We start from the raw sequence: 15,696 nt of genomic DNA, 5'->3' as shown, positions 1-15,696 counted from the left end.
GTTAGTGATACAGGCAGATAGTGGCTTATTAGCTACATCTGGCCATGCAATAAAATAAATAAATAAAATAAATAAATATAAATAAAAATAAATTAAGTGAAAGTCAGTGAATTTTAAGATGATTTTAACTAACCTGAAAGCAGCTTCTTGAGGCTGCAAATCAGTACCATTAATACCACTGGACAATCACTTTTACTGATGTTTTAGGCTTTACTGCCACTGAAGTTGACAGATTTGAGTATGTTCCTCTTTATCTATTGCATATTTGGTAGACTTAATGCACTTTGTGGATTTTTGCTATGTGTATAGGTGTCTCTTAATCTCAAGAATCGCAGTATCATGCTTGTGTAAAGGTTAAATAATATTATACAAAATAAAGTCAATCTGTTTAACGTTGTAGCATCTACTATCAGTCAATACAGAAAGGTACTAATGAATAGAAATATCATTATTTGCCTTTTTAAAATAAATCAATTGACTTTAGTTATTTTACACAAACAAAATCACAATACGAAATGCAGAAAAATAGAATAAATATTTATTTAAAAAAATAATTAAAATATATTAAATCAATACTCCGAAGTTAATTAAAGTTATGTTCTTCATATAAAAGAAAATGGAAAGTGGAATAATCCAGGTTTCAGTCTGTAATTATGATTAGTCATGGGGAGGAGCCATCGAGTTTGACGGCCACAGGTGGGAATGATTTCTTTTTCTGAATGTGCTCCTGTAGTCGTAACAACGACGGTATTTTAGTTCAGTCCAGTTTACTTTATCACTGAATCTGCCCACATTTTAAAATTTATAGAATTCTTTTTAAGTGAAACAACTGATTTTGTTTTACTATAATTGTAAAACAACAACAAACAAAAAAAAACAGTACTGTAAGTCACCCAATCTTGGTCATGAATACAACAAAACCTGTCATTTAACACAGACCCAAACATTGATCGTGAATTTATTCACGAATGAGATAAAACATTTTGAAACCACACAGTCCTAAATGTGCAGACTATCTTTAAAACTACTGTAGGTGTTGGTCTGGCGGTGCTGTAATGTACACTTCTTAAGAATGATGGCTTTCTGACCCTTTAGACCCCTGTAGATATGATTTAAGAAAGAGAACCAAATCTTTTTAATTACATTTGGAGTTTCTAAAGACTTTCAATGACTTTTAACTTTTAACTTAAAATTATTGCACCCAGTTGTGGAGTTCTGATGAATAAGCCTCCTGAGCCACAGGACTCAGGATGTGGCTCATTTCCTAATTTTGTTTTGGTTTGTTTTATCCCAAGCTCCTCCATCTTCATGATGAAGATATTTTGGGAAAGACAATTAACTTTTTGTTAAAGTTGCTGTTGTATAAAAGTGCTTTGAGGTGAGTAAAACCACTCCATTCAAAGGCCGGCTCACAAAAGTTAGCAAACATTTCAAACACTCCCCCCCCCCGCCCCCTTACAAGCAAATTTACTTAAAAGCAGCTCTAATGGAGACCAATTGAATAATATTTTTAACATGTAGCAGCGTTTGTGTGATTTTTTTCAGACATTTTTAGCTTGAAACAAGATCATGCTTTACAACAAGTCCAGAGCAACGACTTCTAATTCACTTTAAGTTAATAATATAGCCTCTATCACAGCTATCCAGCCAGTGAATTGCTCGTTTGCATTTGCCTCTCAGGGCACTGATATGGGGTTGGAGGGCAACATCTTGAAGCAGATCTTTTTCCCCAGGTCTTCGTGACCCATCTGCTACCTCAGAGGTAACAGCTGCTGCTGCCTCTCACCAGGACCCAGTGGAGAGAGCACCAGCTGCGCTGGCATGAACAAACATCTTTGTCATGATTGGCTGAAAAGTTTCAGTGTTAATCTGGGCTTTGTTTTACTCTGTGTCTTATCAGTGTGTTCTTTCAGAGGAGCCCTGTTTGCACTGAGGGAGTAACCACCAGGTTTCAACACATCTTTCAGATAAAATGAGAAGCGCTGACTGACACAGCAGGCAGGTCTGTTTCTCGCTCTGTTTGTTCTCAAGTAACACCTTGGCGACAGGGGAAAGTGGAAAATGGCTCTCCATCTAAGTGCAGTTGTTATGATTAAGGATCCAAATTCAGAGAAAGAAGAGGTGCTAATAAGAGATGACATGATATCTTCAACATCTCATTCATCCTCTCAATGATCACAGGACTGAACTGAGATTGATCTCACTTCTGGTTGTCTGTGCTAGAAATTTGGGGAAGGTGGAGAGAGAGCTCATGCAGAGCTCTATGATGTCATTAGGATATCAGTTAATAGAATAAAATAAAGTACCTAGAAGAGGTTGGAAAAAGAGGGAAGAAAGTCCAGCTCCTCCATTCTGTGGAATCTGGTTTCCGTGCATAAAATCCTCCAATATTTCCATCTATGGCTACACTGTTAAAGCCTGAAGTCATACAAGTGGAAATAAGAAACATTTTATCAGCAAACTGTAATAGCAGCAAATATGAAAGCCATTAGGCAGCATAATTACATTTCAGCCTTACTGCATATTGAAGCCCAGCTGATTATTGGCAAGCCAGTATTTACACCAGATATTAGCTATTTGCTCATGTATCAGTATAATTTATATTGTATTTATTTATAACAGGGAATAAATGAAAAATTCTAAAGAGTAAAGAAGAGATGGGAGAAACACCCTTCAACCATATTATAAGAGTTGATGCTACACAGTTTGTCCACAAAAGGGCACTCTGCAGCATCCTTTTTGGGAACAGCCATGTTTGGAGACATAAACATAACATCCAGCTGATCCAAGTACATTCAGGCAAAGCATAAATATAGGGAAATCCATAAAGGGAAATCCATTTATGTGACTGAATGAATAAGCTAATATACTGGAACATTCTACTGATAAATTATGTTTTTATTTTATTATTGGCCTCATTATGTTGAAAAGTTAAACAAATATCATCATTTCTGGGCCACAGCATGAAGTGGAAATCCATAAATATAATATTTGTAATTAAATTATTTATATATATATATATGTACTTTTTTTAATGCAGCATAAGGAACAGAAAAGTATGCTTTCCTTTTCCTCGTCTGTTGCCTGCCTCTATTTGTCCCTCAGATGTTGCCCTGTGGTGAGCCTCTTAGTGTTGAGGAATGACTAGAGACCAGTGTGCAGACCTCATGCCTCAATAGGAGACCAATCAAGTGAAGCTAAGCTCATTTGATATCCTGCAGCAAAAGGAGGTTTTCATGCAATGCTCTCTTCTACTTGTTATTTTTAATTACCCCTGACATTCCCTAACATTTGTAGGAAAGCCAATAAGATGTAATATTCTTTATAACTGTTTGGACTTTAGTTCCATGCAGGTGACAAATGTTTGATAGCAGAGAGAAACTGCAATGCTCAAATTATTTCTGACATTATCTGATGGCGTTTGGGAAAGAAAATCAAATAGTGGCTTTAATGGCTAGATAATCTAAAGGCAGGCAGGAAAATGTAATTATAGTTACATAAAGTATTTACTGTATACTGCTTACATTGCCTGATATAGACAAATTAGAAGATTTTCATGAAGTAGATTAATCTTGCTCTGAGAGAGCACACATATGCCAAAAGCTACTTCTTTCATCTGTGAAACCTCTGAGCACAACATGATCCAGATGTTTCTCTTCTTGACATTACTTGAAAAAAAGTATCTTGTGAGGCTTTAAGATTACTTAAAGGATTTTTTTTAAAGGGGGCCTTAAAATAACTACCAAGTTCTCATAGAAGCACTGAAACATGAGATTCTTGCGGTAATCATTCCTCTTGTTCAAAGTGGTCATTAAAACCTCCCTAATCTATGTTCAGTGGCTATTTGGTACAAATGAATGTTCCAACATTAATCTGAAGCTAGTGGATGTTTTACAATTGTTTTGTTTTTTGGGATATTTTTTTTTTATCATATAGCATCAATTTTCCACTCTGTCGTTGCTCACATAGGTGTGCAAGACAGATTTGTGCTTCTATTTTGTAAAAATGTAGCTTTGAACCTTCATGGCTCGTCTACAATCACCAGCCACTCGGCAAAAGGAGCAAGCAAATAATCACACTGCTGATACTGAAATGCTTTTATATAGCTCTCATTAGAAAGCCAAAATGGGCTACCCTGAAAATAGTTATATGTTTCATCACAGCTGCACAAAAATTCTTTATATATATATTGAAGTTGGGTTTTTTTGTTTTGTTTTTTACATCCCAGCACATCTGCCACTTTTTCCACATAAATAAAAGACTCCAAAGATAAACTCTGCCTATGGACATATGATGAATGTGCATTTGTAATGTGAGTGCTTGCCATATAATCATTCCTCGCTCACACTCTAATATTTATAGCATATAACTGAAAAGATCTTAATGCTCTGTTTATGATACAAAGGGAGATAGTTAATCTCATCACAAATCTTCCTCAGCACACTAAGTCCACGGGAACTCAAGAGTCATGACTTCACACTGTTACAATGCATGCTGCTGCTGCCGGACTCAGTTTGATAAGAGGGAACATCCTGGAGCAGATTGCCACATTTGGGCACAGAGAATTGTTTAATAATGTAGGTACTTGGAGTACCATACTGTGATAATGTTGTGTTCCAGCACTTTAGTGTATATATTGAATAAATATTGAATATTATATAAATGTTTTAGATAAAAGAAATCTTAATATCAGACAAAGATAACATTTACAAAATGCAAAATGTTTTGTTCATTTAGAGAAAAAAGTTATCCAAACCAACCCTGGCTCTGTGTGAAAAAAAGTCATTACTTTCTCTCTTCTTTGCAGAATTGTTTTATTTTGACCACACTGGAAGGTTTTCAAGCATAAATGGCCCGTTTAAGGTCCAGCACCATGTTTGACTGTCGGTGTGATGTTCGTTTTATGAAATGCTATTAATTTTATGCACATGTAACTCAAACCTTCCAAAAAGTTCAGCCTCTGTCTCGTCAGTGCACAGACTGTTTTCCAAAGTGTCTTGGGGATCATGAAAATATTGTTTTTTGGCAAACGTGAGTCGAGCCTTTGTGTTCCTTTTGGTCAGCAGAGTTTTCAGCTCTCACCATAAGTTCACTGGCATCCCAAAGAGTTACAATGGCTTTGAAAGTCTTCCCAGACCGATAGATGTGACTGATTTTGCTTCTCAGCTGTTTCTGTCATGATGTGTTACCTTTAGAGATCTATTAGTCAACTTCATTCTGTCAGACAGGCTCTAACTAAGTAATTTCTTTAGTCAACAGTAACCAAAGTAACGTGAGTGTTGCTAGTGAAATTGAAATGAGTTAATTCACAATTTTGTCTAATATTAAAATTTTATGTTCTGAAACATGTAAGTGTGACAAATATGCAAAAAAAAAAAAGAAGAAGAAGAAGAAAGAAATAAGAAAGGGGGCAAATACTTTTTCCCTGCACTGCACCTGTTAGGTGTGTTTATTTTATTTTATCTGACACTCTGTTAGATTTAGACAACTGACTTTACATGCGTGTACAAGATGAACCATTTCATCTCTGTTTTCCAGTAATCCTAACAAACTTGATTTTATCCAGAGGCATTGTTAGGACAAAACATCAGTGACCTGAAACTGTCCTCATTTTCAACCCCACTTCCTGGCATGTGGTATTTGTGCTATTTGACTTTGACATAGCAGCTAAGAATAGCTAATACGATTTAAAATGGGGTGGAAAAGGTCTGTAATGGGAATATTTTTTCAGTAGATCCTCCTTTTTACAGATATTCTTGTAATTTATAATTCTTAGGCTCAACAGTTGTCCTTTATATTTTATAAATCAGAGGGTGTAAATCTGATTTATCTGCAAGCAGAGCCTTGATGCTGATTTAATTTATCTGCCTTTGACTAGAAGAGCTTTGGCAGTGATGTTTGGAACAATTTATGACTTAAGCCTGCATAACAGCAACTTAAAATATCAAAAGCCTTGTCTACACTTACACTTCTGGCTTAACTCACATAACTCTTATGAATATCCTGAGGTAAACTGGCAATGCACCAAGAAACTCATTATAACCTTTTTTTGTGTGTGTCTGACTGTGAGCACTTACAGTGTTACAAAACACGTATTGCTTTTTTTAATACCCTCCTCCCCTACACACACACACACACACACACACACACACACACACACACACACACACACACACACACACACAGTCATACACACCCATACAAAATAAATATCTCAACAAAATTAATAAGAAGAAGAATATTGATACATTGTGTCAAATGTTGCATAAGAAGGGGAACATGGGCAGTGAAGCAAGACTAATTAGATGGAGTAAAGTGTGCATTAGAGACTAAGCACAAGATTTTGCGTTCTCTAACGGAGGAGTGAGGAGGATTATAAGTGCCTTTATTTACTTATTGTCTAATTTTACCCCAGATGTTGATAGACTAATGTTGGGTGTTGGTTTTTTTAATTATTATTTTTTTGTAAACTATTGAGTATGTGATTGTTTATCTGATGAACTACAAAAATCCATGCAGTAAATGTGAATCTCAGGGGATTCACATTTCACAACAAAAGTTCAACTAGAAGATGCACTTTTCCTCGGTTCTCGGGAGGATATAGGTGGTAATATACAATACATTTATAGGCGTTTTAAATTTAAAAGGGAAAAAACTGATAAAAGAAAACGAAATATTGTGAAGACGTGTATGACAAACTATCTAGAAAACGTTCCCGAATTTACGAGCTACTATAAATGCACCATAAATGGGCGGAGCCAGTTTGGCCCAATAGAAAGCCCCAACCAGAGACACGTTGAACTTTTGCTTTAGTAGACATGTCAGCCCCCAGTGCTTAGAAACAACTGATAATAAACAGTGTAGTTCCTTTGCTAGGCTGAGAACTCCAAAATGGTAAGGTTGCTGAAATTAAGTTATCGAAACGAGGTCGTGTCTGTGTTCCTCTGTGTTCAGACCCACGAGTAAGTCTATCTTGTGGGTTCTTCAGTTCGTGGCTTAGCAGCTAGCCAGTAACGCTAAAAGAGTAATTACAATCGTTGTCAGATGATTTCCCCAACCAGCCGCTGACTTTCTGTCGTTTTGTGTGCTATCAGGTCGTTGTTGACTCCGAGATTGCGACTGTTCTTCGTGTCAAAGGTCTGCTGGAGTTCAGATGTCAGCTGGACAGCACAGATGGTGTGTTCAAAAACGTTTTTTTCACAATATGTCTAAATGTACACACCCGTAAAGTTAAAACATCCACAGTCGTGGTAAGTGGTTTGCGTCCATTCAGGTCGCGCATGAATGTCATGATATTTTGGGGCTTTTAATGATTTCTTGGAAGTGCTGTCTTCCGAGCACAGCACACAGTTTTAAGATTTAAAAAAAATTGTGTGTGCACATGTTTATTTGGGGTTTTTTTTTTCTACTAAACACAGAGTCAAACTCTGTGTGAAGTTCAAATAAATAAATACACTCATTTCATTTTTTTTTTTTAAAAATAAATGGAGATTAAGGTTCTAAAATGTATTTTAACTTGACGGGGCTAAAACCTGTTACCTTCTCATTTGTGATCATGATTGATTAATAAATTGTAGTTTCTCTTTGTAGTTGTGAAAGTCAAAGGAGCTCCATGAAAATCTAAGAATGAGAATTACAGATTTACACAATCTGAGAAGGTCTCATGGAGCCACTTCTAAACAACTGCAGATTCCATAATCATCACTTCAAACAGCTGTACATAATTACATGTTTTTTTGTTTTTTTTTTACATATGTCGCCACTTTGTCATGGTCTGGTAGAAGACCCAAACTATCACCCTTAGATCAGAGGAAATTTGTTAGGATGCTCAGGAACAACCCAGGAACGACCAAAGCTCAAACTTCCTATGAACTAGAAACTGCTGGAACACTAGCGTCACTGTCCACAATGAAGAGAGTTTCACATCACCTTAGACTGAGAAAGAAGCCCTTGCTCCAAAATCGGTACCTTCAAGCTCAACTGAAGGACTATTGAAAATTTGTGGATTATGCTTAAAATCTGCGTCCGTGCCAGGAAACCAACCAGTTTAAATGAACTCTACCAATTCTGCCAAGAAGAGTGGTCAAATATCTAGCCAGAATTATGCCAGAATTTTGTTGTTGGGTACCACGATGGAACTCACTAAGTGACACTTAACCAAATATTAGTGGGGGTCTATCTATATATTTGATCCCGTGTGGATTATAGAAAATGCAGTTTTTCTATTCATTTTTCCTGCTATAATTGAGTCAGACTAAATGCTATTTCAAACTTTACCCACATTGCCCAGGAATATAATTTCAATATACATGCTTGATGTAATGATGACCTTCTAAGACAAAACCCCCAAACATTACTTTGGATGTCCTCATTTAGAAGATATTTAGTCAACTAAAGTCAAATGTATACATGTGTAGCCATTTAGTGTACTAGACACAGAATTCCATAACAGAGTGGCAGTAACTGGTCAAATGCAAATTCCAGAACTCAAGCCATACAAATCTATTACCCTAACGCTGTAGTAATGTTAAAGAGCAACACTATTTTCTTCTTACAGAGCAGCTGGTGCGAAATGTCATCTCGAGAACGTTTGAGACTCTTCGCTCCCAGGTGAAATCTGAATCCTGTGTTCTGGCAGTGAGCGACAGTCCTGTTATTATATGGCCAAACAAAGATGCTTATGCCACACCTGAAGAAATAACTCCAAGTACACTATGTGAAGATATGCATCAATGGATACAGTAAGTACAGACATTATTACAGTGCATTATTTCTCTCTTGAATAGATTCTTCATCTTATTTTGTAAGAAGAAGGCTGACCGACATGCAAGAATTGAGACAATATCTTTGATTGTGGCTCATGAACAGTGCTCCCTTGTTGCACAGTGAGAGATGTTCAGAGTTGTGGACCACAGATAATTTGGGATGTAATTATAAAAAAAATGTCTGAAATTTCTGGACGACTAACACACAATAAAACTGTTGCTACCAACTAACCAACAGGAATACAGTCTTTAGTGACATATTGATCTGCATCTTTTAGTGGCACGATGAAAAAAAATCTAAAGCAGAAGAGATGAAGGTAAAAAAAAAATAATAAAAAATGCAAAGCTAAAGTAGAACATTTAGTATCGGTATCTTGAACGACCAGATACCTTCAGAGTAGACTCTATCCCTGAGCTGCAGCCACCCACAGCAAATTTCAGATATTACGTAAAATTTCAGACATCTGTGGTCATGTAATACATTTTATGCACTCCATACTACAAACTTTATAGGAATAAATGCATTCATGTGTTTGACACTTTGATTTGTGCTCATCTGTTTTAGTCTCTGTTTTGTTTTATAGTTTTAAATGTGTGTTTGTGTGTTTCCCTATATTGTTCTGGACCTCTTTTATTGTCATTGCTGTTTCTTTTGTATTTTATTGGGCTATATTGAAAAGTGTGTGGGGGGGGGTTGTTTTGTTTTTTATTTCAGGGCAGATGAACAGGAGAGTTCTGGGAAAAAATCATCAAAAAAGAAAAGCAAAAAAAGTTCAATGGCGGTACGTATCGAATAATCAGCAATATTTTGTGTTCTGTGAATAATATGGAGCCATATTAAAGACTATAATCAGTTTGACAGTGAATTTTTTTAATTATCTGACCAATTTTCATTTATAAAAGAAAGAAAGGAGAAAATAGCACTGTTTCCTGAGCCCAGTGTGATGCTTTGATCCAGTCTAATCACAATAGTCCATATCACAGTGACAACATGATAAAAGTGCTGACACAGTAGAGCAGGCTCAGTCCTGCTGCCACAGGCCAGGCATGCTCTGTCTTTGTCAACCTGCTGTTCACTGCAGATGAGACTTGAACCTATGCCACTGGCTAATTGTTTAGCTCTCATCATAACGTTTTTTATGTCTAGTTGTCTTTATGGTGTTTGCGTTTAACTGTTAATATAAATTCACTCTTATTCCCTTTCAGAGTGTCATAAACCTTTGTCTGATGACGGAGGTGACAAAGCCAGGCCCCCTCTCAGCCCCCATCCTCACCAAAACAGTTCTGAAATCCCACTTTGTGAATGTGACTCTTCCACTAGACTGTGTTGTCTGCACCGGCCGCAGCAATACAATCAAGGAGTATGTCTTTTATACAAAACATCTGGTTTCATACCACTAACCAAAGCTCGTCTCTTACAGTAATATTACTTTTTGTTTTTTTTATTCTGGTATTGCAGTGCCTGCGAGCAGCTAATTGAGGCACTAACTCATCAGTTGTGTGAGATGGAGAAAGTGACTCTTCAGAACATGAAGGGAATGACATTACTTGTTCCTGAACCGGTCCACTTCCTCCTTCCAGAACCAAAAGGACTGGTGACTGTGGTTTATCCAGTAGGAGTGCCTGACAGCCAGCTAGTAGCACAACGTAAGGTTAGTGTCTTAACATGTGCTCAATCATCCAGGTAAGGAAATCCCAAGAAGTTGATTCACTTCATCTGGATATAGAGCTCCGTCCAGATGAGCAGAATCAACTTTTTGGGAAAGTAAAGTAAGAACCGCAGACTGAACTTCCATAATCGTAGACATATTAATTTGAGTTCATTCAACTCAAATCCTTTACTTCTCAGCCCTTTCTTCTGACCACTGGCGTGCCCCAGGGATCTGTCCTGGGCCCCCTTCTTTTCATTATCTACCTTCTTCCGCTTGGACGCATTTTCCGTAAATACAATATCCATTTTCATTGTTATGCCGATGACACCCAGCTTTATCTGTCCACTAAACCTGATTCTGCTCTTCCCCCATCCTCCCTCACCCTCTGCTTAGCTGAACTAAATTCATGGTTCTCTTCTAATTTTCTCAAACTCAATAGTAATACATCCGAGCTCCTCTTGGTAGGCACTAAATCAACATTATCCAGAACCAACAGTTTCTCTATTGCTATCGATAACTCACCGGTCTTCGTTTCTTCCTCTGCGAAAAGTTTGGGTGTCATCCTCAACAGTACTCTATCTTTCAATTCACACATTAATAATATTACTCGGTCTGCATATTTTCAATTGCGCAACATTAATCGTCTCTGTCCTTCTCTCACCCCACATGCCACTGCCATTCTTGTCCATAGCCTTGTTACTTCCCGGATTGATTATTTTAATTCACTTCTGTTTGGTCTTACTCAAAAATCCACCCACAAGCTCCAACGCGTCCAGAACTCTGCTGCCCGTATCATCACCAGGACCCCTTCTGCCCACCACATCACTCCTGTCCTGCAGCAGCTTCATTGGCTCCCGGTCAAATATCGCATCAATTTCAAAATACTCTTGTACACATTTAAGGCTATTCATCATCTCTCTCCTCCATATCTCTCTGACCTGGTTAAGATCACCGCCCCATCTCGTTGTCTCAGATCTTCCTCTTCCCTTTGACTTTCCGTCCCTTCCCCCCGTCTTGCAACCATGGGCAGCAGGGCTTTCAGCGGCTCTGCTCCACGACTCTGGAATTCCCTACCCCCTGATTTAAGAAACATCTCTTCCTTCTCTCTCTTTAAGTCCAAACTCAAAACCCACTTGTACAAAATAGCTTATCCCACATAACCTTTCCACTCTCCTATTTTATTTGTTTATGTCTTATGCTTTTATGATTCTGTAAACTTCTTGCTTTTATGTTGCTTTTATTCTACTGTGTACAGCGACCTTGAATGTTTTGAAAGGCGCTTTCAAATAAAATGTATTATTATTATTATTATTATTATTATTATTATTATTATTAATGAGTTCAACTTGTGCTTTCTTGTTTAAAGAAAGGGGGAAAAAAATTAATGACCTTTCCTTGAAACTTTATTTTGTCTGAATAGGAGCTGCATGAGCAGTTTGAGCTACCAGATGACAGGCCTTACTTCAGAAGAGCCAACGCTTACCACTTTCCCAATGAGCCCTACAAAGATGGTTATCTCCGAAACCCTCATCTGGCTCTCACGCACCCTACTCTAGATAATGGAAAGGTATATCTAATTACTTATTTTTAAATCCTTAACAGTATTCTGCTCTTTTGCAGAAATAGATGAACACAGCAAGAATTTTCTTTCTTTTCTCAAGGTGTACTTGGTCCAGGGGATCTACAGCTATCACCACTACATGCAGTACCGTGTAGATGACAACGGCTGGGGCTGTGCTTATCGCTCCCTGCAGACTATCTGCTCGTGGTTCCAGCAGCAGGGTTACGTAGAGCGGCCTGTGCCCACTCACAAGGAGATCCAGCAGGTAGTTGCCCTATAAAATATGATCCGAGTACAAGATATGCCCACATTTCCTCTTTTTTTTTTTTCTTTTTTTTTACAATGTTATCAGACATGTCCAAGCTGCCTGGTTCTCTGCTTTCCAGGCTTTAGTGGATGTTGGAGACAAGCAGGCATCCTTCGTCGGGTCACGTCAGTGGATTGGATCCATTGAGGTTCAGGCTGTTCTGGGTCATTTGCTTGGGCTCACTTCCAAGATCCTGTTTGTGAGGTGGGATTGCATTTCTTGTGAATGATTATGTGTTTGTGGATGATTTTAATATATCTGACAACTAATCTGCCTTCTCTGTAGTCAGGGAGCTGAGCTGGCATCCAAAGGCCGAGAACTGGCCAACCACTTCCTCACTGAAGGAACTCCAGTCATGATTGGTGAGCTCACTTTCAAACTGTTATAGTTACATTAATTTTATGACCTTGCAGAAACTTTGTATTCTTGATATTTTTTTATGATAAGCCTTATTTTTATAATTCATTATCCAAATATAGAAAAGTTACCTCACCGCAAAAACCCAAAGAGAAGCAGAAGCCCACTATCATTCCCAGGATTTTTTTGTTTGTTTTAATTGGCAGCTTATTGATTTTGGATTTGGTAAAGAAGGGAGTTCATTATATTCAAAATCAGAATCAATAAACTTCATTTCCATTACAAAGTAGTGGAAATTTGTCATGAATTTTGCTGTCAGTGCAGGACAACATAAAACTCACTATAAACACCACAAATAAACATTAAAACTTTTTTTTTTTTAAAGTCACATCACCACAAAAACTCGAAGAAAACCAGAGCCTGCTATCATTTCCAGGATTTGTGCGTACAGTCGACATCTTAAGAATTTTACTAATTGGCCCAAAAATATGAATTGTACTCTATTGATTATGGATTTGGAAAAGGAGGGAGCTGACTATTTTCAGAAGCCTGTACTGTTGATAGCTAACATAGACAAAGGTTGTTCAAACTTACATTGCTGTTTGCTCTGTGTTGCAGGAGGAGGCGTTTTAGCTCACACTATCCTGGGTGTGGCTTGGAGTGAGACCACAGGGCAGATCCGCTACCTCATCCTAGATCCTCATTACACTGGAGCTGAGGACTTGCAGGTTATCACAGACAAGGTAACAGAAAAGCATTCACACCGCCAGCAATTCTCAGTCTGAAAAGCAGGTTCCCACACACTGTGCTGATCTTGGTGTGGCTGTTATATTTCCAGGGCTGGTGTGGCTGGAAAGGACCTGACTTTTGGGATCAAACTGCGTATTATAATCTGTGTCTGCCTCAGAGGCCGAAGGTCATCTGAGCTCCCTCAGCCTTCCAGATGGATCTCGTTTCAGTGAATCATGTTCAGAAATATGGAGGAGCACTCTAACTCGCCTTCTTTATGAACACGTGTCAACTTTTGCAAACTGAAGTAAAATGTGTTATAATGTAAAAGGCTTTGGTTTGGTTGAGTCCTGCATAAATGATTAACTTGCAGCTACAGTTGGAAGTAATGTTTGTACTGAAATAAGAAAATAGTTGTTTACTGTGCTTTCATTGTTTGACATGGTTTAATATAACAAAGGCTCATCAATTATATCAATTATGCTCAGTTATATATGTTGATCTTACTTCATTTCAAACAGTTAAACAGTTTTCTCATTGCCTTTTGTTCCTGGTGGACATATGAACCTACCATGAAAGATGGAGTCCTTGCTAAAATGCCATAAAGGGCAATGCACTCATTGGTCACTTTATTAGGTATACCTGTTTAACCGCTTGTTAATACAAATATCTAATCAGCAAGTTGCATAGCAACAACTTAATGTATTTAGGCAAGTAGACATGGACAGGATGACCTGTTTAAGTTCAAACTGAGCATCAGCATGGGGATGAAAGGTGATTCAAGTGATTTTATGCCATGATTGTTAGTGCCAGACAAGTTGGTCCTTCACAATCATCTATAGAGTTTACAGAGAACGGTCTGAAAAAGAGAAATTATCCAGTGAGTGGCAGTTCTCAGAGTGAAAGTATGTTGCTGATGCCAGAAGAGAATGATCAAACTGCTTTAAGTTGACAACCAAGATATGCAGAAGAGCATCTTTTATGTGTTGAACTTTGAAACAGGTGGATTGCAGCAGCAGAAGACCACACTGGGTGCCACTTTTATCAATTAAGAACAGGAAACTACAATTCGTGCAGGCTCACCAAAATTGGAAAAAAGAAGTTTGAAGAGTTTGATGTCTGCTGCAACATCTGGATGGTAGGGTCAGAATTTGGTGTAAATAGCATGAAATCATGGCTCCATCCTGCCTTATGTCAATAGTTCAGGCGGATGGTGGTGTAATGGTGTGGGGAGCTTTGCTGCTGACCATGTCCATCCTTTTATGACCTCAGTGTAATCTTCTGATCAATACTTCCAGGATATGAACCAAAATCTCTCAGGAATGTTGCCAGCACCTTGTTGAATCTGTGCCACTATATTACTATTTATATGATAAATAATTAGTTGGTGTAGTCCTACATAAGACGACTAAAGAACAAACCTTACATCACATTGTACGGATATGTATTCTGTATTCATTTGGAAACAAGTTACAGTTGAAACAGAAACAAATTAACTCTGTTTTTAATTAATAAAATAAATTTCACTGAAACTAACCCTCAGTTTGTAGGATATGCAGGTATTCGTTTCTTGGGTTTAAAAAAAATGGTTAATGAAAAAGTTATTTGTGGAAAATGCTCCTTCTTCGTAACTGAAGTTCCAATATTAGCTTGGTGTCACAGTCAAATGGGTGGTTTTCTTTCAAAGAAAACAGAGATTTATTAACTTTTTTCATCTTTTTCATACTAAATTTGCAGTTACTTATGCCTTCATTGTCTGAGTATGGGACAAATAAAGAAACCCCCCCTATTCAATCCTCATTTCTACCCATCCTGCATTGGCATGTAAATTATATGACAGTGACCAGTCACAGGTTTATACAACAGATTCCCCCGAGTGCTATTGTCCCAGGACATCGGCATTTCATTAGTGTGTGTCACTTCTTGGTCTAATTATGTTATTAAGAGTAAAACCATGACAAATTGTGATTTCAGGGGACGCGCCTCCAGATAATCCTCTTCTTGGTAATGGAGATGCACTAGGGGGAGCAGTTACTGTGGCATAATGGTTCCCCAGGAGAAACTTAATGACCTCCCATCTGTTTGTCTCCAGTATCTGTTTCTTGACATGTTTCTTAAGTAGGTTAGAAATTTGTGCACAAAGATAAAAACACACAACACAGGGCAACTCTCTTTTTGTTTGTTTGTTTTCTGCATAAAACAGACAGTAAGTTGGGTGGCCAGATTGCAGTAAGTAAAGTAAATTTTATTGTCTATAAAGAACAAAACTTATAACCTCAAGAAAAAAGGTGAAAAATATAAAACATGGAGAGGCATCATTGTATT

General features: G+C 37.7%; 1 protein-coding gene across 1 annotated transcript; it reads left to right on the top strand.

Annotated features, from left to right (window-relative positions):
• The first annotated feature begins 6,785 nt into the window (after positions 1-6,785).
• On the top strand, positions 6,786-14,907 carry ufsp2 (ufm1-specific peptidase 2). The gene is made up of 12 exons (XM_006787141.3): positions 6,786-6,894; positions 7,095-7,176; positions 8,558-8,741; positions 9,481-9,547; positions 9,972-10,126; positions 10,225-10,417; positions 11,838-11,984; positions 12,079-12,243; positions 12,365-12,489; positions 12,571-12,647; positions 13,261-13,385; positions 13,481-14,907. The coding sequence occupies exons 1-12, from the start codon at positions 6,892-6,894 to the stop codon at positions 13,565-13,567; spliced, it is 1,410 nt and encodes a 469-aa protein (XP_006787204.2). The 5' UTR covers positions 6,786-6,891; the 3' UTR covers positions 13,568-14,907.
• The last annotated feature ends 789 nt before the right edge of the window (positions 14,908-15,696 follow it).

The sequence above is a fragment of the Neolamprologus brichardi genome, chromosome 6 (assembly GCF_056152115.1).
Source record: "Neolamprologus brichardi isolate AB-2024 chromosome 6, ASM5615211v1, whole genome shotgun sequence".
NCBI lineage: Eukaryota > Metazoa > Chordata > Actinopteri > Cichliformes > Cichlidae > Neolamprologus > Neolamprologus brichardi.
Note: the sequence above shows the minus strand (reverse complement) of the source record. Positions and strands in the feature narration are given on the sequence as shown.

Excerpts from the sequence above, each read along its gene's own strand:
- ufsp2 (XM_006787141.3), top strand. Across the intron at positions 7,177-8,557 it reads TCAGCTGGACAGCACAGATG|AGCAGCTGGTGCGAAATGTC; the intron begins GTGTGTTCAAAA and ends TTCTTCTTACAG. Across the intron at positions 12,648-13,260 it reads AGGAACTCCAGTCATGATTG|GAGGAGGCGTTTTAGCTCAC; the intron begins GTGAGCTCACTT and ends TCTGTGTTGCAG.